Source organism: Pipistrellus hanaki (genome assembly GCF_964339955.1).
Source record: "Pipistrellus hanaki genome assembly, chromosome: 5".
Taxonomy (NCBI): Eukaryota; Metazoa; Chordata; class Mammalia; order Chiroptera; family Vespertilionidae; genus Pipistrellus; species Pipistrellus hanaki.
The window spans coordinates 91245968-91270013 of record NC_140507.1 but is presented as its reverse complement, the minus strand read 5'-3'; the positions used below and the strand labels follow the sequence as shown (position 1 = coordinate 91270013).

The 24046-nt window shown below is 43.0% G+C and overlaps 2 protein-coding genes across 2 annotated transcripts in view; one reads left to right on the top strand and one right to left on the bottom strand.

Annotated features, from left to right (window-relative positions):
* Positions 1 to 1185: 1185 nt before the first annotated feature.
* GCSAML (germinal center associated signaling and motility like) overlaps positions 1186 to 24046 on the top strand; it is a 45205-nt gene continuing 22344 nt past the window's right edge. The window contains exon 1 of the mRNA XM_084885296.1: positions 1186 to 1389. Coding sequence (XP_084741422.1) covers positions 1361 to 1389 — 29 coding nt within the window. The 5' untranslated portion in view covers positions 1186 to 1360. The remainder of the gene's footprint in view (positions 1390 to 24046) is intronic.
* LOC311623732 (HIG1 domain family member 1A, mitochondrial-like) lies at positions 23123 to 23532 on the bottom strand. The gene has a single exon (XM_084886119.1). It carries the CDS (start codon positions 23508 to 23510, stop codon positions 23223 to 23225), a length of 288 nt encoding a protein of 95 aa, XP_084742245.1. The 5' UTR covers positions 23511 to 23532; the 3' UTR covers positions 23123 to 23222.

Sequence of the window (24046 nt, the reverse complement as noted above, 5' to 3'; positions counted from 1 at the left end):
TTTTATGGCTGGATTCTCTTTTTGCTTTTAGTTTTCTTATAAAAGGCTTTCTTCTTTTTTTAAAAAAAATGTATTGATTTTTTACAGAGAGGAAGAGAGAGCCAGAAGCATCAATGAGAGAAAAACATCAATCAGCTGCCTCCTGCACACCCCTCACTGGGGATGTGCCCGCAACCAAGGTACATGTCCTTGACCGGAATCGAACCTGGGACCCTTGAGTCCGCAGGCTGTCAATCTATCCACTGAGCCACACCAGCCAGGGCTAAAAGGCTTTCTTCTTGAGTGTTTGGAAGAGAATAAAATATTGGGAGTCTTGACATCAGATTTCTTGGGAATAGGAAAGTCCGTACCCGATGTGACCCTGTGACCCTGGAATGGCCTTAAAGCCAAGTGACTCCAGCATGTTACTTAGTCTCCCATGGCTCAGTCTAATGTTTTCTCACACACACACACACACACACACACACCACACACACTCACACACTCACACACACACACACACCACACACACTCACACACACACACACACACACACACACCACACACACTCACTCACACACTCACACACACACACACACACCACACACACACACACACACATACACACACACACACACACACTCACTCACACACACCACACACACACACACCACACACACACACACACACACACACACTCACTCACACACACACACACACACACCACACACATATACACACACACTCACACACACATATGCACACACACTCACTCACACTCATACATACACACACACTCACTCTCACACACACACACCACACACATACACACACACACACACACTCGCACACTCACACACACACACACACCACACACATACACACACACACCACACACACATATACACACACACACACACACATACACACACACACACAGACACACACTCACTCACTCATACACTCATACACACAAATACACTCATACACTCACATACACACACACTCACTCACTCACTCATACACTCACACACACAAACACACTCACACACACATACACACACACACTCACACTCATACATACACACACTCATACTCTCACATACACACACTCATACTCTCACATACACACTCACACACACACACACACACATTCACACACACACACTCACACAATGAAAAAAGCATGCCTTTCTTCTCCCCTCCCCTTCAGAACGGTTCCTTCCTTCTCTAACACGCCCGTCCCCTGGCTGCGGTGGTGGGTGGGAGCACAAGTGGTCAGAAGTCACATCCTGCCCCGTGTTGCACCCCTTGTCGCTTTGGTCAAGACTAACCAAAGTGGAGTGAAACTCAGGAGCTGAGAGACGGTCACTCCGAGAGGATGGGGAATTGTCTCCGGAGAGAACGCAGGTGAGTCCTGACGGCACCGCGCCCTTTGGGAGGAAGAGCACAGGGAGGAGGCGGGCTCTCACACTGGGGGGTGAGACTGCGTCCTCTGAGCGACCTGCCCGCCACTCCTCTTTCCTTACTTGGAACCACAGTCGTCGGTTGCCAGATTTAGAAAATAAAAATACAAGGTGCCAAAGCAGATTTGAATTTCTGATAAATAGATATATTTTTGTATAAGCATGCCCCATGCACTATTTGGAGCATTAGTGCATGGATCATACTTACACTAAATAAATAAATAAATAAATAAATAAATAAATAAATAAAGAATCATTGTTTATCTGAAGTTCAAATTTAACTGTGTATCCTATAGTCTATTTAGCAAGCCTAGGCTATGGTCACTTGAACCTTCCTACACATCTATTTTCTTTTTTTTTTTTTTTTAATATATTTTATTGATTTTGTATAAAGAGGGAGAGAGATAGGGAGTAGGAAACATCGATGAGAGAGAGTCATCGATCAGCTGCCTCTTGCACACCCCCTACTGGGGATATGCCCGCAACCAAGATGCATGCCCTTGATCGGAATCGAACCGGGGACCCTTCAGTCCCCAAGCTGACGCTCTATCCATTGAGCCAAACCGGTTTCGGCAACATCTGTTTTCTTATTTGGGTATAGAGATTATCTTCCCATACATCAGCATTAAGGAGTCGGCATTAGAATAAGCAGTCTGGTTGTTGGAATTATGGATGCACAATAAATAATGCACGCAAGTGCTCTTGATATAAATAGTGCCTTTTAAATCAATAATACATATATGTATTATTGATTTCAGAGAGGAAGGGATAGAGAGAGAGAGATAGTAACATCAATGATGAGAGAGAATCATTGATTGACTGCCTCCTACATGCCCCCAGGGGAAATGGAGCTGCAACCCAGGCTTGAGGCCTGAATGGGAATGGAACCATGACCAAGATTGATGCTCAACCACAGAGCCACATTGGCTGGGCTTAAGTAGTGCCCTTTATTGATGACTTTTACCTCATTTACAAATGCTTTTGAAGTAGAACAGATATGGATAACAGGCATTATTCTTTTTACATCTTTCTTAACCTTAAAGAATTGTCCTCACAAAACCCGACTCCCCATCCACTGTTTCTAATCCTTCTAAGAGTCTAGTTATATTATATTATTTTAAAAGACTATTTTTTAAAATTGACATATAATCTTACCTAATAAAGGAGAAACATGCAAATTAACCATAATTCCGCTATGCCCACAGCCAATCAGAGTGAGTATGCAAATTAACTCAACAAAGATGGAGGTTAATTTGCATATGCAGGCGTGGAGCTAAGTGAAGCCTGCTATGAGGGGAAGGAGGGCAGTGAAAGGAGCTACTGGAGTGGTGCCCAGACAGAAGTGAGGAATTGCCGGCTCCGGGTAGCCTAGGGAGGTGCCAGCTCCCGGTTGGCCGGGGAGCGTGAACTTGCCAGGTCCCGGGTGGCTGGGAGTGAATCCAGGGAAAGAAAGGCCTATTCTTGCACGAATATCATGCAACAAGCCTCTAGTCCTATATAATAAAAGCCCAATATGCAAATTGATGGAATGGCAGAATGACCCCCAGAATGATGGTTTGCTATGATGCGCACTGACCACCAGGGGGAAGATGCTCCATGCAGAAACTGCTATCAGCCTGCAGGCCCTAGGCCAGCCAAGGCAGGTGCCAGCGGGGGATGGGGAGGTGTCCCCTGATCACCAAGCTGGTTGCCCCACATAGGGAGGTGACCGGTGATGGTGGCAGCGGAGGGGGTGGGGGTGTAGACAAGGGGATGGTGCCAGGCAGGCCAAGGTGGGCTCCAGTCACCCTACAGATTGGCTCTGATCTCTGACCAGGCTTAGGGACCCTACCTGTGCAAGAATTTCATGCACTGGGCCTCTAGTTGATGTATCACACTATATAAGTTTAAGGTATACAGTGTGTTAATTTGATACATTTGTATATTGTAATATGGCTATCACCATGGTATTAGCAAACACCTCTATCACATCACATAATTATAATTTTTTCATGGTGCAAACAATAAGTTTTAGTCTCTTAGAAGCTTTGAAGTTTATGATACAGTACTGTTGTCTGCGATCACTACACTGTACCTGAGACCTCTCAGACTTATCTTTGAGCGGGAACTTTGTACTTTAACATCTCCCCATTTCCCCCTTGCTCAGCCTCTCTTAACCACCATTCTCTCTCTGCTTCTACAAGTTCACCGCCTTTAAATTTCAAATCTAAGTGAGAGCATACTGTGTCTCTCACTTTGCATAATTTCCTCAGGGTCCATTCACGTTGTCACAAGTGGCAGGATTCCCTTCTTTCCTGTGGCTGAGAAACATTCCATTGGTCAGGGGTGTGGGACGTCAGCCAGCGGGCCCTGTGAGGCTGAGAGAACGTTTGGTCTGGTCTGCCAAGGCGATAGGGTGAGTTTATTAAATGTTTGGCCAAAGAGAGCAGGCCAATGTTTAAGTTGGTAATTTTGTGTGGCCCTCGAGTGATGTTATAAAAATCCAAATGGCCTTTGGCAGGAAGAAGTGCCCCACCCCTGGGCTATGTCGATATGGATGAGGTAGAGCCACATCTTAATCTGCTCACCTGTGAGAGACACTTAGGCTGTGACTAACATGTAATGACCACGTGAGTGCACATATCTCTTTGAGATCCTGTTTTCTTTCTTTCTTTCTTTCTTTCTTTCTTTTTTTTTTTTTTTGATAAACAATGGATTGGTTCTCAAACTTAATTCATTCTGGAAGGCTGTTCAAGAAGAGATTTTTAAAAACCAAATCATTTTTTCTATTAGAAAAAATGTAAATTGAATTAATTCATTCCAGTCCCCCAAATGATCCCCTGTTCTAACCTTTTTTATGTACAGTACACATACAATGTACTGTTTAATCTCGGAGCAAACACCTCTTTTCTGAAATCATCGAACCACCCGCCCAGCACTGCCAGCAGCGGCCCGGCTGTCTCTCAGGACGCGCAGCACCTTCCCTTTTCACGTGTCATTGCCCCGAGATGCTGTCACCAGCGAGCTGCTTCTCCTTTATCCAAACCAGCAACAGTTCTCCTACCCCCCCAATGGCCTGTGGTCAGTGTTTCTTCCACACCTTAGCAACGCTAGCACTCTTGATGGCCTCCATTTCACCAGCAACAAAAGCAAAAAGTAAAGTAAAAAAAAACCACAAAAGCATTCACAGCACAACCACCTGAGAGGTTTGGCGGTAAACTAACTCCCAATCTGTCCTGTCCTGTGTCTGTGGCCTGAGATACACGTTTTGTCATGCTTATGTCCAGAGCAGACGTATTGGCCAAAGACCGAGCCATTTGTTTTGGTGAACAACTTGGTTGAGAACCGAATTGCTTGAAGTAGGAGATGGTTGAGAAACGAGGTTTGACTGCACACTGAGAAGTGAGATTGCTGGATCACATGATAGTTCTTTTTTTAATTTTTGTTTTTGTTAACACTCACCAGAGGATATTTTTTCCATTGATTTTTAAAGGGAGTGGAAGGAAGGAGGGGAGGGAGAGAGGAAGAGAGAGAAGCATCAATGTGAGAGAGACACATCAATTAGTTGCCTTCAGGATGCGCCCTGACGGGGCCAGAAACTGAACCTCCAAGGCCAGGTGTGCGGGCTGACGCTCTAACCATTAACACGCAGGCCTTTTATATTTTTAAAAATTGTTTTCCATAGTGGCTGAACCAATTTATATTCCCGCCAACAGTGTGCAAGTGCTCCATTTTATCTACATCTTTGCAGATACGATATTTCTTGTATTTTTTTTTTCTGTCTTCTTGATGGTAGCCGTCCTAACAGGTGTGAGGTCATATCTTATTGTGTTTTTTATTTGCATTTTCCTGATAATTTAAAATATATATATTTTATTAATTTTTTACAGAGAGGAAGGGAGAGGGATAGAGAGCTAGAAACATCAACAAGAAAGAAACATCAATCAGCTGCCTCTTGCACACCTCCCACTGGGGATGTGCCCGCAACCAAGATACAAGCCCTTGACTGGAATTGAACCAGGGACCTTTCAGTCCGCAGACTGACGCTCTATTCACTGAGCCAAACCAGCTAGGGCCCCTGATAATTTTTTAAAATTTATTTTTGTTGTTGAGAGTATTACAGATGTCCCCCTCCCTCCCCTCAAACATTGCCCCCTCCCTCTTGTTCCTCCTGTTTAGCCCCAGGATGATTAGTAATGTTGAGTACCTTTTCATGTACCTGTTGACCATACAGATGTGGGGTTTTTTTTGTTTGTTTTTTTTAACACAACTAAATTCACTGTGTTCCAGTGAGTATATCCATTTCCCACCAGCTAACATGTAGACTGCAGACCACTGGTTTGGAATGTAAGGTCCTGTATATTCTGTTTAATCACTCACTCCTCTTGTTTTCTTCTGACTTTGGGTGTTGCCTTCACTGCCTTCCTAGCAATCACCTCTCATTGTTACTGCCTCCTGGCATGTCCAAGGCCATTGCTGCTCTGTCTTTTCAGCCCGATGCCTGCAGGTCTCTGGCACAGCAGGCATCTGAGGAATGTGTGCTAGCTAGTTTACTTCCACAGCTCTTCTGCCCTTCCTGCCTCAAACAGGGCATGGCCTGTGGCCTTGTCAGGCCGGCCCTTCTTTTTTTCTTTTATTTATTTTTAAATAAATCTTTATTGTTCAGATTATTACAAATGTGTCCCCCCCCCCCCAGTTGCTCCCCTCCACCAGGTTCCCACCCCACCCTCTGTCCTTTTCCCATTCCCCACTGTCCTCATCCGTAGGTGCACAGTTTTTGTTCAGTCTCTTCCCGCACCCCCCACTCCCCTTTTCCCCGAGAATTGTCAGTCCACTCCCCTTCCATACCTCTGATTCTATTATATTCAACAGTTAATATTGTTCATCAGATTTTTTAATTCCCTTGGTTTTCAGTTTCACTTGTTGATAGTTATGTATTTGCTGTCCATAATTTTTATCTTTATCTTCTTCCTCTTCCTAAAGAACCCCCTTCAGCACTTCATATAATTCTGGTTTGGCGGTGATGAACTCCTTTAGCTTTGTTTTATTTGTGAAGCTCTTTATCTGGCCTTCGATTCTGAGTGATAGCTTTGCTGGGTAGAGTATTTTTGGCTGTAGGTTCTTACTATTCATCACCTTGAATATTTCTTGCCATTCCCGTCTGGCCTGCATGGTTTCTGTTGAGAAATCAGCTGACAATCATATGGGTGCTCCTTTATAGGTAACTACCTGCTTTACTCTTGCTGCTTTTAATATTCTCTCTTTGTTTTTTGCTCTTGGAATTTTAATTATGATGTGTCTTGGTGTGGTCCTCTTTGGATTCCTTTTGTTTGGGGTTCTGTGCACTTCCTGGACTTGTAAGTCTATTTCTTTCCCCAGTTGGGGGAAGTTTTCTGTCACTATTTCTTCCAGTATTCTTTTGGTATCTTGCTCTCTCTCTTCTTCTGGGATCCCCATAATTCTGATGTTGGTTCGCTTGAAATTGTCCCAGAGGTTTCTTACACTATCTTCAACTTTCTGGATTCTCTTATCTTCTTGCTTCTGCAGAGGAGTATCCTCTGGCTCTTTGTGTTCTAAATCTTTGTCTTGATTCTTGCGATCTTCCAGTCTGTTTTTAGGACTTTGTGTAATATTTTTTATTTCAGACAATGTTTTATTTATTTCTAGTTGATCCCTTTTCATATCCTCATAGGTCTCATTTATTTTATCGGCCTTTTTTAGGATATTCTTGAAAAGCCTTATAACTGTAGTTTTGAACTCAATGTCCATTATTTTCTTTTCCTCCATCTCCTTTCTTTGTGTCCTGCCTCTTGTCTGCATTTTAGTTGTTTTCCTGATTTGATGGAATAGTTTTATGTGCTAGGTGTTCTGGTAGAGCCCAGTAGCACAGCCTTCCCAGTTACCTAGAGTGGACAGTCTTGATGTAGCCCTTTGTGGGCTGTGTGTGCAGTCTTGTTGTTAAGCCTTGCTTAGTATTGGTTGATCTCCAAGCCAATTGGCTGTGAGGATCAACAGTGTTTCAGCTAGGAGGGCTTCTATACTCTGCTTGCATAGGGCGGGGTCTTGGGGTGCACAGACAATCTTTGGTTCCCTGTTAGACTCGCCTTAGAAAAGTCCTGTTCACAGTGAGTATCACAAGATTGGTTGCAGGCACGCACACCTCTTTGGTAAAGGCGCAGACAAGCTTTGGATTCTGGCCAGTGCCTCCTTAGAGAAAGCCAGCCTCTGGGAGAGCTACTGTGCTCATCTTGGATTGGTGTCTTGGGTTGGTGCAGACAAGCTTTGTTTCCCTGCCCCACAGTAATGGCCTCTGGCTTCACACACCTCCGAGAGATCTCTGCCCGTTGCCTGACAGTCTGGCCTCTCCCTGACTGGGGCCGTCTATCAGAGCAATAGGGTGATTCTGTTTTCCTCCCAAACAAGAAAGCCAGCCGTGCATTATCTGTCCGCCCTCTCCGAGTGCCGGGGATTAGTCAGTAGCAAACTCAGCCCGGCCTGCCCTCTCTGCGCACCAGGAGTAAGCCAGGGCCTTTTCACGCGCACAGTTCTCTGTACCTTCACAGTTCCTGAGGTTCAGTGTGCCTCTCTCTCCTTCCCAGATGGCAGAGCCTCCTCTCAGCTAGCCATCCGGTGCTTCAGGGCAATGCCTCCCCTGTTTTGCTTTGGGACACTGAGACCCTAGAAGCTTCTCGTTCTGAGTAGTTTCACTGCCTGTGCTGATTTTAAAGTTTCCCCACGTGTATCTATTGGCAGAGGCTAAAAGGTCTCCAGAACAAGCCATGAGGTTACCTTACTTCATAAACTTCAAACCAGCAGGAGGATTTTTAAAATATATATATTTAATTGACTTTTTACAGAGAGGAATAGAGTTAGAAACATCAATGAGAGAGAATCAATCAGCTGCCTTTTGCACACCCCCTACTTGGGGATGTGCCCACAACCAAGATACATGCCCTTGACCGGAATCGAACCCAGGACCTTTCAGTCCCCAGGCTAACACTCTATCCACTGAGCCAAACCAGTCCGAAGGCCGATGCTCTATCCATTGAGCCAAACCAGTTTCAGCACGGCAGGAGGATTTTGATGGAATCCAACCATGTCAGACTCAGGGAGGTGGCAGAACTTGAGCTCATTCTGCTCTTGCGAAGCTGCTCTCCCTCTTGCTAGGGTCCTCTGCTCACTCTCTGAGAAAGCCTGTTTGCTGGATTTCAGTTCTATGTTAGAGAAATAGTGAGATTCTTCTTTTTTTTAAAAAAAAAATCTTCACCCTAGGATATTTTTTCTCACATTGATTTATTATTATTGATTATTTTTTAGAGAGGGAAAGACAGAGAGAAATATTGATGTGAGAGAAACACATCAATTGGCTGCCTCCTGCATGCACCTTGACCAGGGCCAGGGAGGAGCCTGCAACCAAGGTACTGGCCCTTGACTGGAGTTAAACCCAGGACCCGTCCATCAGCAGGCCAACGCTCTATCCACTGAGCCAACTGGCTAGGGCCAGTTCTCCTTTAAAATCCAGGCAAATGTGAGAAGAAAGAGGAAGACATTGCCTGAGGAGGTCTCACAGTTGCTTCTATGAATGAGGCCTCCACAGTCCTGGTCTCTTCTTAGTCCTCCCCGCCCACGACTGCAAGATCCCCGGATCCAACAGCACTCAGACACGAGGCTGAGCAGAGTCAGCCCGTTATCGGTGATGACGGCTGGTGATTGCCTCGAGCTCCCAGGGCCATCAGGTTACTTTCCCTAACTGCCGTGTGAGCTGGGCAAAGTGCAATTGTAAATATAAAAGCGGGTCTCCTCTTTGGATACATTTATTCATTGGTGATGAGAGAGATTTTACTCCCGGTAAGAAATTTGTGTAATTTCTGTGTAGAGTACCACGTGCATTAGTGAACTTGGGAAGGCAGGTCAGCAGCATTGCTTGGAGGTCATACAATCTGAGAAAGGGGATGCGTGTTTTCTGATGCCTAGTTCACCCAGGAAATCATGGAGCCGGATGAAGCTTGTGTTCGGCCCTGGTCGTGCTTCCCTTGCACATGTTCTCCTAAGCCACGTCTTCGTGTGCACGACGAGGATAAGAACACCCCGGCAACCTGGTTTCGCTGTGAAGGCAGGAGGAGACAGTGCAGGAACACTGTGGTTATCAGTGCTGGCTGCTATTGAACTAGCTCCGGGCTCCAGAAACGAGCGGCAGTGCATGGTGCTCCTGTGAACTCCTCAGAATGATTCCGTCCATGAGGAACCTCCTCCAAAGCCCTTCAGACACGACTGGAAAGGAGACAGAGGAAACCCACCTCATGGCGTGAACTGCAGCAGGGGCCGGGACAGCGGGCAATCACGTCAGTCATGCAGTTTGGGTGGGAACAAGTGCTAAAATGAAATACAGCAGAGGAGTGTGACATCATGGAGACCTGACCTCTGAGGACAGACCTGGGTAACTGAGAATGAACAGGTTATGCAAGGCTCTGCGGGATCAGAGAAACCTTAGGTGCAGGTCCGAGGAGGATCTGAGCAAGTATGCTGTGGGATGGTGAGGGTGAGGGGAATATGAGCTTAATGACATCACTACATGACTATTTCACATCCACAGCTGATTTCTTAATTTTTTTCTAAGAGTTTTTGAGGTATATTTGATATACCAAAATTGCATATATTTAATGTATACATTATTTTGAGCTTAGACATACGCAAACTCCCATTAAATATATCCCTCAACTCCAAAAGTTTTCTCATGTTCTTTTGTGGGTTTTGTTTTAGTTTTATGTTAAGAATACTTAACATGAGATCTCTCCTCTTAACCTGTTTTAAAGTGCACAATATTGCCCTGGCTCAGTGGATAGAACATTGGCCTGTGGACTGAAGGGTCCCAGGTTCAATTCTGGTCAAGGGCACATGCCCAGGTTGCAGGCTCGATCCCCAATAGGGGATGTGCAGGAAGCAGCCTATCAATGATTCTCTTTCATCATTGATGTTTCTATCTCTCTCCCCCTCTGCCTTCCACTCTGAAACCAATAAAAACATATATTAAAAAATATTTAAAGTGCACAATATCATACTACTAGAGGCCCAGTGCACGAATTTGTGCACCAGTGGGGTCCCTCAGCCTGGCCTGTGGGATCAGGCCAAAACTGGCTCTCTGACATTCCTCAAGGGGTCCAGGCCAGGCCAAGGAACCCCACCAGTGCACGATCGGGGCCAGGAGGGGACTGTGGGAGGGCTCCAGTACATGTCCGACCCATTTTGCTCAGTCCCAAATTGACCGGATCCCATCAGCAAGCTAACCTACTGGTTGGAGTATCTGCCGCCTGGTGGTCAGTGCATGTCATAGTGAGTGGTTGAGCGGCCTTAGCATATCATGCTATGATTGGTTGAACTGCCAACTGATCAACTGGACACTTAGCCTATTAGGCTTTTATTATATAGGATTAAGTATAGGTACTAAGTTGTTAAGCAGATCTCCACAACTATTCATGTATCATAATGGACATTTTGTATCTATTGAGAAACAACTTCTCATTTTCCTCTTTCTCCAACCTGTGGCAACCATCAACCTCCTCTCTGCTTTTGTGAATTTGCCTACTTTCAATTGATCACAAAAGTGAGATCACACAGTAATCGGCTATCTGTTACTGGCTTATTTCAGTTAGCATAGCGATATTGTAGCATGTGTCAGGATTTCCTTTTTAAATAATATTTTTTCATTGATTTCAGAGAGGAAGGGAGAGGGAGAGATAGAAACACCAATGATGAGAGAGACCCATTGATTCGCTGCATCCTGCACGCCCCACACTGGGGATGGAGGCTATAACCCAGGCATGTGCCCTGACTAGGAATTGAACTGTGACCTCCTAGTTCATAGGTTGATGCTCAGCCACTGAGCCATGCTGGCCTGGTAGGATTTCCTTCCTCTTTGAGGCTGAAAAATAATTTATTGTGTATATATACCACATTTCCTTTGTTTATTGTCAATGAACGTAGGCATGGTTTTCATATCTTGGCTATTGTACATAATGTTTCAGCGGGGACACAAGCATCTCTTTGAGATCCTGATAATGATCACTTTGGATAAATATTAAGAAGTGGAGTTGCTGAATCATATGGTAGTGTTAATTTCTTAAGGAGAGCGCCGGCACCATTCCATGCCTGTGAACAAGCTTTCCACTTTTGCCAGGCCGTTGCCCACACTCATTATTTGTCTTTCTCATGATAGCCATCCTATAAGGCGTGAGCTTCTGCCTTGTGGTTTTGATTTGCATTTCTGAGGATTAGTGATGTTGAGCACGTTTTCAAATGGCTTTTGGGCACTTACCCTATGTCTTGTTGGGAGATGGAGGACAGATGACACAGCTGTGCTCAAAGAGTTGAGTTCAAACATGTGCTCTGATAAACATGTTTCACTCTCTTTAGGGTTAATATTTATGGAAAGCCTGTATGGAACGGCATTTTTGGCCTCAAAAAAAAAAAATTAAACATAAAGGAGAAACTCCAGTGAGCACTAATTTTAAACATTGGGAAGCCCCTTTAGGAAACACTGTAATGAATAGCATTTTACAAAAGGAGACTGTACAGCTGAGAGAGCACCAAAAGGTGACCAGTGAAGCCTCAGGGAATACATGCTACATGTGGAGGATTCCTCGGGTCTGATTTCCGATGCCAGGTCTGTGCTGTTCCCCCAACACCTCAACAGCATCTTTTGCAGGGGGCGGAGGTGAGTGTGTGCCGGGTAGAAGCACAGACCCTGAGCTACAGAAACAAGGGGAAGAAATGAATGGGGTTCTGGGTGGAGTGGAGGGAAGGAAGTCCACTGTTTGGACTGGGATGAGCATGTTAGGCAGGCTTCCGAGAGGAGGAAAAGAGTTTCCAAATTGGAGGAACATGTGAAAACACATGTGTTTGAAGCGTATGGCGGTTCGGGGATGACAATGAGGTTGCCGATAACTGGAGCACGTTGTTCAAGGACAAGTCCAGCAGGAGAAGCTGAAAATGCAGTTTAGTGTTCGATGGTGGAGAGTCTTCAGAGGCACACAGGAAGTATGTGGACACTTATGAGTTAGAGAAAGATGTAACGTGGCTTATAATGTAGGGAGGAATGTCTGTCCTCACTGTGTAAGGTGGAATGACAGGGAATAATGAACAAAGTTAAGAAACTTAACATGTAACAAGCAAGAGATGGTGAAGGGCTGAAATTCACAAGAACAATCAAAATGGAAGGGGAAAAAAAAACCCTGAGAGATTCCGTAAGATACACTACCAATGATTCATTTTGGTGCTTGTCAGCTGTTTAGATCACAGATATGGTGAGAGAAACTTAAATGATACCATCTCCCCACCTCCCGCCTCCCGCCACCACCAATGAAGGTGGTTACTCCTGGCCTTTCTCGGGGACCTCTTCATCACTGGAGGATCTTGGAATACGCTCTAATCTTGGAAGATGAAGGCGATGCTGAGTCTGGGAGGGGAGTGACAGATCTCAGAGAAAGTGGTTCTGGGAATTTCCCACTTCCTCCTGCAGCTATCAGACAAATCTCCTTCAGAACTACCAGATGGAGGAAACAAAAATGATAAGCAACAGACTCAACCCAACCCATGAGTCACTTTTGTTTTTTTTTTTAATATTACATATGTCTCCTCCTCCCTGCCCCCACCCAATAACCCCTTCTAGCCTGCCCCTCTCCCCTCTCCCCAGGTCTTCACCTGAGTCTGAGTCCATGGGTCATGTATATTTGCATACAAGTTCATTGGTTGATCTCTTCCCACCTACCCCCACCTTCCCTCTGAGATTCAACAATCTGTTCCATGTCTTATGTCTCTGAATCTATTTTGCTCATTGGTTTATTTTGTTCATTAAATTCCACATATGAGTGAGATCATGTAATACTTGTCTTTCTCTGACTGGCTTATTTTGCTTAGCATGATACTCTCCATGTCCCTCTATGCTGTCTCAAAGGGTAAGAGATCCTTTCTTTTTACTACTGCTGCATAGTATTCTATTGTGTACTAAATATACCACAGCTTTTTATCCACTCATCCACTGATGGGAACTTGGGTTGTTGCCAGATCTTAGCTATTGTAAATTGTGCTGCTATGAACATAGGGGTGCATACATCCTTTCTGATTGCTGTTTTGGGTTTCTTAGGATATATTCATAGAAGTGGAATCACTGGGTCAAGTGGAGCTTCCACATTTGATTTTTTAAGGAAATGCCATACTGTTCTCCACAGTGGCTGCAGCAGTCTGCATTCCCACCCGCAGTGCACGAGGGTTCCCTTTCTCCACATCCTCACCAGCACTGTCATTTGCTATTTTGTTGATGGGAGTCATTCTGGAAGGTGTGAAGTGATACCTCATTGTCATTTAATATGCATCTCACCTAAACCGGTTTGGCTCAGTGAATAGAGCAACGGCCTGTGGACTAAAAGGTCCCGGGTTCGATTCTGGTCAAGGGCATGTATCTTGGTTGCAGGCACATCCCCAGTAGGGAGTGTGTAGGGGGCAGCTGATAGATGATTCTTTCTCATTGATGTTTCTAACTCTCTATCCCTCTCTCTTCCTCTCTGTAAAAAATCAATAAAATATATTTAAAAAATATACATCTCTCAGATGATCAGTGACTGAGCATTTTTTCATATGTCTCTTGGCCATCTGTATGTCCCCTTTGGAGAAGTATCTAGTTAGGTCCTTTGCCCATCTCTTTCATTCTTAAAAATATATATATATTTTATTGATTTTTTACAGAGAGGAAGAGAGAGGGATAGAGAACTAGAAACATCGATGAGAGAGAAACATCGATCAGCTGCCTCTTGCACACACCCCCACTGGGAATGTGCTTGCAACCAAGGTGCATGCCCTTGATTGGAATCGAACCTGGGACCCTTCAGTCCGCAGGCTGACGCTCTATCCACTGAGCCAAACCGGTTTCAGGACGTTTCTTTTTCTTTTTTTCCTTTCTTTTTTGCATGTATCTGTAGAACTTTCCCAACACCATGTATTGAAGAGACTGTCTTGACTCCATTGTATGCTCTTGCTTCCTTTATCAAATGGCTTGGGTTGATTTCTGGGTTCTCTGTTCTGTTCCATTGATCTATATGTCTGTACTTGTGCCAGTACAAGGCTGTTTTGATTATGGTGGCTTTGTAATAAAACTTGAAATTAGGTATTGTGATTTCTCCAACTTTGTTTTTCTTTCTCAAGATTATTGTGGCTATTTGGGGTCTTTTATGGTTCCATATAAATTTTTGGAGTATTTGTTCTAGAGCTATGAAGTGTGCCATTGGTATTTTAATAGGGATTACATTGAATTATAGTTTGCCTTGGGTAGAATGAACATTTTAATGATGTTGATTCTACCAATCCATGAACATGGTATGTTCTTCCACTTTTTTTTTTTTTTTTACATTGCATGTAATTTGAATTTTTAAAAAATGTTTTAAAATTTCTTTATTGATTAAGATATCACATATTTGTCCTCAACCCCCCTATTCCAATTCCCCACCCCTACCCACTCATGCCCCCACCCCCCTATTGTCCTTGACCACTGGTTAGGCTCATATGTATGCACACAAGTCCTTTGGTTGATCTCTCCCTTTTATCCCCACCCTCCCTTTGAGGTCCAACAGTCTGACCCATGGCTCCTTATCTCTGGGTCTGTTCTTGGTCATCAGTCTATGTTGTTCACCATTTCCCCTAGATGCTTGAGATCATGTCCTACTGGGAATATACTTATAAGAATAAAAAATGAGACAAGCAATAATGGTTATGCCGAAAGGCAAATGAATCAGTCTATAGTGAGTTTCTTTCTGGGCCAACAGTTCTTTTGAGACCCAATTTCAATGTCAAACAGTTCCTTATGTGTATATGTCAGCAATGATATTTCAGTTCTGGATGGTGGATAAATGGTGGTAATGCAGGTCCGACCTTTTCTGGTTTGGTCCTGAGCAACCTGCAGTGACGCACAGCTGCTGACTGCTAGTATGGCAAAACATAGTCAGCGATTCCATCTCTGAACTGTTTCTCTTCTGTTTTCATGGTTGGAGTAGTCCTGTCAATTCCTCTCTGTTGCCAGAATCCACATGGTCTTGGAGTTGTTTTCTGAAAATATACAAACATATTCTCGACCAAAAGTTAATAAAGGAATATTTTCTATAAATTCGACTTGGGATCCTTTTTCATTTTTGCCCAAATGATTTTCCTCTGGCTTGTTTTTCTTCCACTTGTTTATATCTTCCTCTATCTCTTATTTCAATGCCCTATAGTTTTCTGAGTACAAGTCTTTTACCTCCTTGGTTAAGTTTATTTCTAAGTACTTTAATATTTTTATTACAATGGTAAATGAGATTATTTGTTAGTTTCTTCTATGAGAATTTATTATTGTTGTATACAAATGCCATCAATTTCAGGGTGCAATTTTGTGTCCTGCTACATTGCCAAACTCATTTATTATTAAGTCTAGTAGTTTTTTTTTATGGAGTTTTTAGGGTTTTCTATGTACAATATCATGTTATCTGCAAATAATGAGAATTTTACATCCACCTTTCCAATTTGGATGCCTTTTATGTTTTCTTCTTGTCTGATTACTGTGGCTAGGACTTCCAGTACTATGTTGAATAAGACTGGTGAAAGAGAAAATGGTTTTAGTTTTTGCCCCTTGAATATACCGTGTTTCCCCAAAAATAAGACATTCTCTGAAAATAAGACCTAGCGCATGGAAAGATAAGACATTCCCTGAAAATAAGACCTAGAGCAACTTTGGGAGAAAAAAGTAATATAAGACACTGTCTTATCTTCAAGGAAACAGGGTTACGTTGGCTGTAGGTTTGTTATATATGGCTTTTATTATGTTGAGGTATGATCTCTCTATTCCCACTTTGCTGAGAGATTTTATAAAAAATGGGTGTTGGGTTTTGTTGAATGCTTTTTCGGTGTCTATTGATATACTCATGTAATATTTGTCTTTCAATTTGTTTATTTGTATCACATTTATTGATTTGCAAATATTGCACTAGCCTTGCATCCCTGGAATAAATCCCACTTGGTCATGATGTCTGATATTTCTAATATATTGCTGGATCTTACTAATATTTTGTTGGGGATTTTATCATAAGTTTATCAGGAATATTGACCTGTACTTCTCTTTCTTCATAGTGTCTTTATCTGATTTTGGAATTAGGCTCATATTGGCCTCAAAAAGGAGGTTGGAAATGTTCCTTCCTATTTGATTTTTTTTTTTTAAAGTTTGAGGAGTATAAATGTAATTTATTCTTTGAAAGTTTGGTAAAACTCTCTGGTAAAGCCATCTGGACCAGAGCTTTTGTTTGCTGGGAGGTTTTTTTGTTTGTTTGTTTTGTTTTGTTTTGTTTTGTTTTGTTTTGTTTTGTTTTTTCCTGCTTCTATTTCCTCAGTTGTTATTGGCCTATTTAGGTTTTCTGATTATTCCTGATTCAGTTTTGGGAGATTGTATTTTTCTAGAAATTTCTCTGTTTCATCCACATTGTCCAGCTTGTTGACATATAGTGGTTCATAGTATTTCCTCACAATCCTTTGTATTTCTGTGGTGTCAGTTGTTACATCTCTGCTTTTATTTCTGATTTTATTTATTTAAGTTCTCTCTCTTTATTTCTTTTTTTTTTAAATACATTTTATTGTTATTTTACAGAGAGGAAGAGAGAGGGACAGAGAGCCAGAAACATCGATGAGGGAGAATCATTGATCAGCTGCCTCTTGCACCCCCACACTGGGGATGTGCCTGCAACCAAGGCACATGCCCTTGACTGAAATCGAACCTGGGACCCCTCAGTCCGCAGAGCCAAACCGGTTTTGGTCTCTCTCTTTATTTCTTGATGAGTCTGGGTAATGGTTCATCAATCTTGTTTATCTTTGTAAAAAAACTGCTCTTGGTTTCATTGAATTTTTTTTGTATTTTTTTAAAGTCTCTATGTAATTTATTTCTGCTCTAATCTTCATTATTTTCTTCCTTCTACTTATTCTGGGCTTTTCTTGTTGTTCTTTTCTAATTTTTAAGTGGAAGGGTTAAATAGTTTATTATTAAGTTTTCTTGTTTTTTGAGATAGTCCTATGATGCTATTAACTTTCCTCTCGGGATTGCTTCCTGTGTCCCAGAGATTTGGGTTGTTGTGTATTCATTTGTTTTCAAGCATTGTTTGATTTTTTTCTTTTTAGTGCATTGATAACCCATTCATCCTATATAATATAAGCACAATATGCAAATTGACTGAATGGCGGAACGACTGGTGTGCACTGACCACCAGAGGGCAGGTGCTCAATGCAGGAGATGCCCCCAGCCTGCAGGCCCCAGGACAACCAAAGCGGGTGCCAGTGGGGTCCCCCAATTGCCCTGCCATCACCCCGCAGAGGTGACCGGTGGGGTCAGCAGGGTGATAAGGGGGCAGGGCCTGCCAGTGAATGGGCAGCACCACCCCCATGATCGCCCTGCCAATTGCCTCCAAGGTGGGTGCCAGCAGGTCCCCCTGATTACCCCGCTGGTTGCCCTGCAGAGGAAGGTGACTGGTGGCGGCAGTAGGGGGCAGGGCTGGCAAATGGTTGGTGCCAGGTCAGCTAAGGTGGGTGCAGCAGGGCCCACCAATTGCCCCTTCAGTTACCTCATATATTGGCCCTGATTGCCCGCCAGACCTAGGGACCCTACCCATGCACAATTTTGTGCACCAGGCCTCTAGTTGTTTAATAATATGCTATTTAATCTCCATGTGCTTGAACGTCTTTGAGTGTTTTTACTGTAATTGATTTCTAATTTCATTTTACTATGATCTGAGAAGGTGCTTAATATGATTTCAATCTTCAACTTGTAGAGACATGTTTTGTGTCCTAATATGTGGTCTATCTTTGATAATGATCCATGAGCACTTGAGAAAAATGTATATTCTGTAGTTTTGGGGTGAAATGTTCTATAAATGCCAATTAAATCCATTTGATCCAGTGTGTCACTTCGAGTCACTATTTCCTTATTAATTTTTTGTCAGGGAGATCTATCCAGTGAAGTCAGCAGGTTTTAAAGTCTCCTACTATGATTATATTGCTTTGATCTCTCCTTTAAAGTTCTCTAGAAGTTTTTTGTTTTTTTAATGTATCTAGGTGCTCCTATATTGGGTGCATATATGTTTACCAGGGTTATATCCTCTTGTTGGATTGATCCCTTTAGTAGGAGAAGTTTTTTGTTTTGCCGAAACCGGTTTGGCTCAGTGTAGAGAGTGTCGGCCTGTGGACTGAAAGGTCCCGGATTCGATTCCGGTCAGGGGCATGTGTCTTGGTTGTGGGCACGTCCCCAGTGTGGGGTGTGCAGGAGGCAGCTGATCAATGATTCCCTCTCATCGATGTTTCTAACTTTCAGTCCCTCTCTCTTCTTCTCTGTAAAAAATCAATAAAATATATATTTTAAAAAAAGAAGTTTTTTGTTTTTTAATATATCTAGGTGCTCCTATATTGGGTGCATATATGTTTATCAGAGTCATATCCTCTTGTTGGATTGATCCCTTTAGTATTATGTAGTGACCTTTGTTGCTCTTGTGATGGCTTTCATTTTGAAGTCTATTTTGTCAGATATGAGTATTGCTACCACAGCTTTTTTTCATTTCCATTTTTATGGAAAAATTTTTCATATTCCTTCATTTTCAAGTCCTTTTTTTTTTTTATAAAAATAAATCTTTATTGTTCATATTATTACAGATGTTCCTCATTTCCCCCCCCCCATTGCTCCCCTACACCAGGTTCCCACCCCACCCTCTGCCCATTCCCTACCCCCGGTTGTCCTCACCATAGATGCACAGTTTATGTTCAGTCTCTTCCCACACTCCCCCTCCCCTTTTCCCCAAGAATCGTCAGTCCACTCCCCTTCCATACCTCTGATTCTATTATATTCACCAATTAATATTGTTTATCAGATTTTTTAAAATTCCCTTGGTTTTTAGATTCACTTGTTGATAGTAACGTATTTGTTGTTCATAATTTTTATCTTTATTTACTTTCTCTTCTGAAAGAACCCCCTTCAGCAATTCATATAATTCTGGTTTGGCGGTGATGAACTCCTTTAGCTTTTTTTAATTGGTGAAGCTCTTTATCTGGCCTTCAATTCTGAGTGATAGCTTTGCTGGATAGAGTATTTTTGGCTGTAGGTTCTTGTTATTCATCACCTTGAATATTTCTTGCCATTCCCGTCTGGCCTGCATGGTTTCTGTTGAGAAATCAGCTGACAATCGTATAAGTGCTCCTTTATAGGTAACTACCTGCTTTTCTCTTGCTGCTTTTAATATTCTCTCTTTGTCTTTTGCTCTTGGAATTTTAATTATGATGTGTCTTGGTGTGGTCTTCTTTGGATTCCTTTTGTTTGGAGTTCTGTGTGCTTCCTGGACTTGTAAGTCTAATTCTTTCACCAGGTGGGGGAAGTTTTCTGTACTATTTCTTTCAGTATGTTTTCAATATCTTGCTCTCTCTCATCTTCTGGGACCCCCATAATTCTGATGTTGGTTTGCTTGAAGTTGTCCCAGAGGTTTCTTACATTATCTTCAACTTTCTGGATTCTCTTGTCTTCTTGCTTCTGTGGAGGAGTGTCTTCTGGCTCTTTATGTTCCAAATCTTTGACTTGATTCATGCGATCTTCCATTCTGTTTTTAGGACTCTGTATAATATTTTTTATTTCAGACAATGTATTTTTTTATTTCTTGTTGATCCCTTATTATTTATTGTTGATCCCTTATTAGTTCTTGTTGATCCCTTTTCATCTCCTCATAGGTCTTATCGACCTTTTCTAGGAAATTCTTGAAAAACCTTATAATCGTGATTTTAAACTCTATATCCAGTCTCTTCTTTTGTTTGTTATTTCCTTGTCTCGGCATTTTCACAGCTTCTCTGAGTTGGTAGGATAGCTTTGTGTGCTACGGTGTCCTATATGGTTCAGTGAGTCAGCCTCCCAGTTACCTGAGGTGGACAGTATTGGTGTAGTCCTTTGTGGGCTGTGTGTGCAGTCTTGTAGTTAAGCTTTGCTTGTTGTTGGTATCACTGGGAAGCGTTGATCTCCAAGCCAATTGGCTATGAGGATCCTCGAATTCCTTCATTTTCATTCTGTGTCTTTTGTTCTGAGGTGGGTCTCTTGTAGACAACATTTAGTTGGGCCATGTTTTTGTATCCATTCAGCTACTCTATGTCTTTTGATTGGAGCATTTAATCCATTTACATTTAAGGTTATTATCGACAGGTACTTATTTATTGCCATTTTACCAGTAATTCTCTATGTCTATATTCCTTCTCTCTCTCTCTCTCTCTCTCTCTCTCTCTCTCTCTCTCTCTCTCTCTCTCTCTCTTCTTCTTCTTCTTCTTCTCCTCCTCCTCCTCTTCCTCCTCATTACAGCAGTCCCTTTAGCATTTCTTGCAGTGCTGATTTGGTGGTGATAAAATCCTTTAGCCATTTTTTTTTGGTCTGGGAAGCTCTTTTTTTAAAATTTTTAAATACATTTTATTGATTTTACACAGAGAGGAATTGAGAGGGACAGAGAGTTAGAAATGTTGATGAGAGAGAAACATCGACCAGCTGCTTCTTGCACACCCCCTACCGGAGATGTGCCCGCAACCAAGGTACATGCCCTTGACCGGAATCGAACCCAGGACCTTTCAGTCCGCAGGCCGACGCTCTATCCACTGAGCCAAACCGGTCCCAGCGGTCTGGGAAGCTCTTTATTTCACCATCTATTTTTAATAATAACTTGCTGGACATAGTAATCTTAGTTTCAGATCTTTGAATACTTCATGCCATTCCCTTCAGCTCTATAGAGCTTCTGATGAGAAATCAACTGACAGCCTTATGGGAGTTCCTTTGTAGATAACAGTTTGCTTTTCTCTTGATGCCTATAATATTCTCTCTTTGTCTTTAATTTTTGGCATTTTAATTATGATGTGTCTGTGCATGGACTTATCTGGGTTCTTCTTGATTGGAGTTCTCCGTGACTCCTGAACTTGTGTGACTTTTTCCTTCACTAGATTAGGGGAGTTTTCTGCTATTATTTCTTCAAACACCTTCTCTATCCCTTGCTCACTTTCTTCTCCTTCAGTCAGACCTATTGTGTGAATATTGTTATGTTTCATGTGTCCTACAGCTCCCTTAAGCTGTCCTCCTGTTTTTCAGCTGTTGTTTTTTTCTTTTTGGTTCTCTGATTGAGTGATATTTTCTTGAGAGAGAGATGAGTGATATTTTCTTACTCTGACTTCTAATTAACTGACCTGATCCTCAGCTTCCCCTAATCTGCGGTGTATTCCTTGCAATTTGTTCTGTATTAATACTATGTCATTCTTTATTTCTAACTGGTCTTTTTTCATAGTTACTATATCTTTTCTCATGATGTTGACCATCCTTGCCATCATTATTCTGATTGTTATATCTGATAAATTTCTTATCTCCATTTCATTTAGTTCTTCTTCTGAAGAATTCTCTTGTTCTTTCATTTGGGGCTTATTTTTTAGTCTCCCCTGTTTGGTTGCCTGTTTGGGTTTGTGTCTATGTATTAGTTAGATCTTCTATGACTCCCAATCTCTAACGCAGGACTATGTCAGAGTGCCCTGTTTGGGGCTCTCAGCAATCTACAGCTTGTGGCTCCCTCTGCTCGGGCTGGGTGCCTTTGGAAAGAACCAAGATGTGCACCAGGGTCTGCTTTTCCTAGCCCAGGGCTCCAAATCAGATTGGAGAGAAGACTTAAAGTCTCCAGAGATCTGCCTCTGCCTCTGTCTGACTGTTATTCAGTCTTGATTAGCCTTAGGGTATGGATTACATACTTAGGGTATGCAATGAGAGGTTTTCCAACAGGGTGAGGCAATTCTTCTCCCCCCAGGCAAAAGCTGCCTAGATCAGTGGTCCGCAAACTGCAGCTCACGAGCCACCGTTTGCCGCTCTGTTGACTAATGAGTTTGCCGACCACTGACCTAGACTCTTGATTCCAATAATTACAGGCTGTTATTGCTTGTGATTAAGCCCCTATCCCAGTGGTCAGCAACTCATTAGTCAACAGAGCCACGTGCAGCTTGCAAGCTATAGTTTCTGACCACTGGCCTAGATGATAAAGATGTGCTGTAGGAAGATGTCCTCTGCAATACGTGGGAATGACAGCACAGGAAACAGGGGTTTCTGCCCTCTAAGCTCTTAAGCCCTGAGTCCCCAACTCTGACTTCTGCTCACACAGCTCAGTCTTCCCTCTGCTGGAGCTTAAGGTGCGTAGCTGCACACAAAACTTTGTGATTGGCCCTGTAAGAGGGTGTTTGCATTCCAACAATCTCTCCCTGGCAGATAGCACTCTGCTGCTTTTCACAGCCCGATGATATGTGGGCACCTTTCTCAGTTCTGGTGCTCTGGGTTGGGGAGTCCAGCATTGGGTTTAAATCCCAGGGTCTCAGTGGAAACCCCCCATGGCTGAGATATCCCTCTGGAACTTCAGCTGCTGTCTATGGGAGCTCAGATGGCCCTCATGCCTCCACACTTCCTACTGTCTGTATTCAATCTCTACTTTTTGTTCTTGGTTATCAGGGTTCTCTCCAGCTAGTCTTCAGTTGGTCATTCAGGATGGCTTTTCTGTATTTAATTGTAATTTCAGTTTGGTCCTGGGAACATGTCAGTGTGGCTTCTATTTATTTCACAACCATTCTGCAATCTCAACATTAAAATTTTTTTTCCTTTTTTTTTTTTTGACCCTCTCAAATGATTTATTTTCAATATAAACATATAACCTCAATATGAGATATCTAACTATAGCAAACACCACCAAGACCAACACAGCATCTCTTCTTCTATGGTTTAGGTTTTGGTTTTGCCCAGAATTCCTGATACATGGAATAGCCCATACCAATAGTCATTGCAGCCACAACAAAACCTTGTGCTGCCACACGCATGTGGATCGGGTGAAGGGACATTTTAATATCTCCCCTGTTCTTCAATTTATATAATCCATATGCAACAATGGCTCCAAAACCCGCCATTCCAATAGGGACAAATGGTGCCTCTTTAGCTTTTCGGATAAATTTAGATCCTTGACCTTCATCATATGAAGAAAGAGAAACATCTGTGTTGGATGACATACTGATTGAAGAATCTTCCAAACCCTACGGAACCTCTGCAACTCCGGCCCTCAACATTAAAATTTTTAATTAAAAAAAAATCCTATATAATAAAAGGCTAATATGCAAATAGACCAAATGGCGGAACAACAAAACAACTGGTTGCTATGATGTGCGCTGACCACCAGGGGTCAAACACAGAATATAGCGGGTGTCGGCCAAGGAGGGATGATGGAGCAGGTGATCGAGGGCACCATACCAAGGCAGGGCACCGGTCACTGTCATTAGGGTGAGCATTTGGTGATTACTGGAAATTCTTTGCTCCCAGGTGCTATGGTCCTGCCTGGCCCTCGCACCTGCTGCTGTTGCTGGTCTGCTTGCACCTGCTGCCAGGGCCGGCGCTGCTGCTCATACCCGCTGCCAGCCCTCGCGCCCTCTGCGGGCTCCGATCACCCTGAGGCCTTCTCCACTTCCCCCTACTTCTGAGGGGCGATCAGGGCAGCAGCTGCCGCTTGCACCCATTGCTGGTGCCTGCCTCAATTGCTCTGTGCCATCAG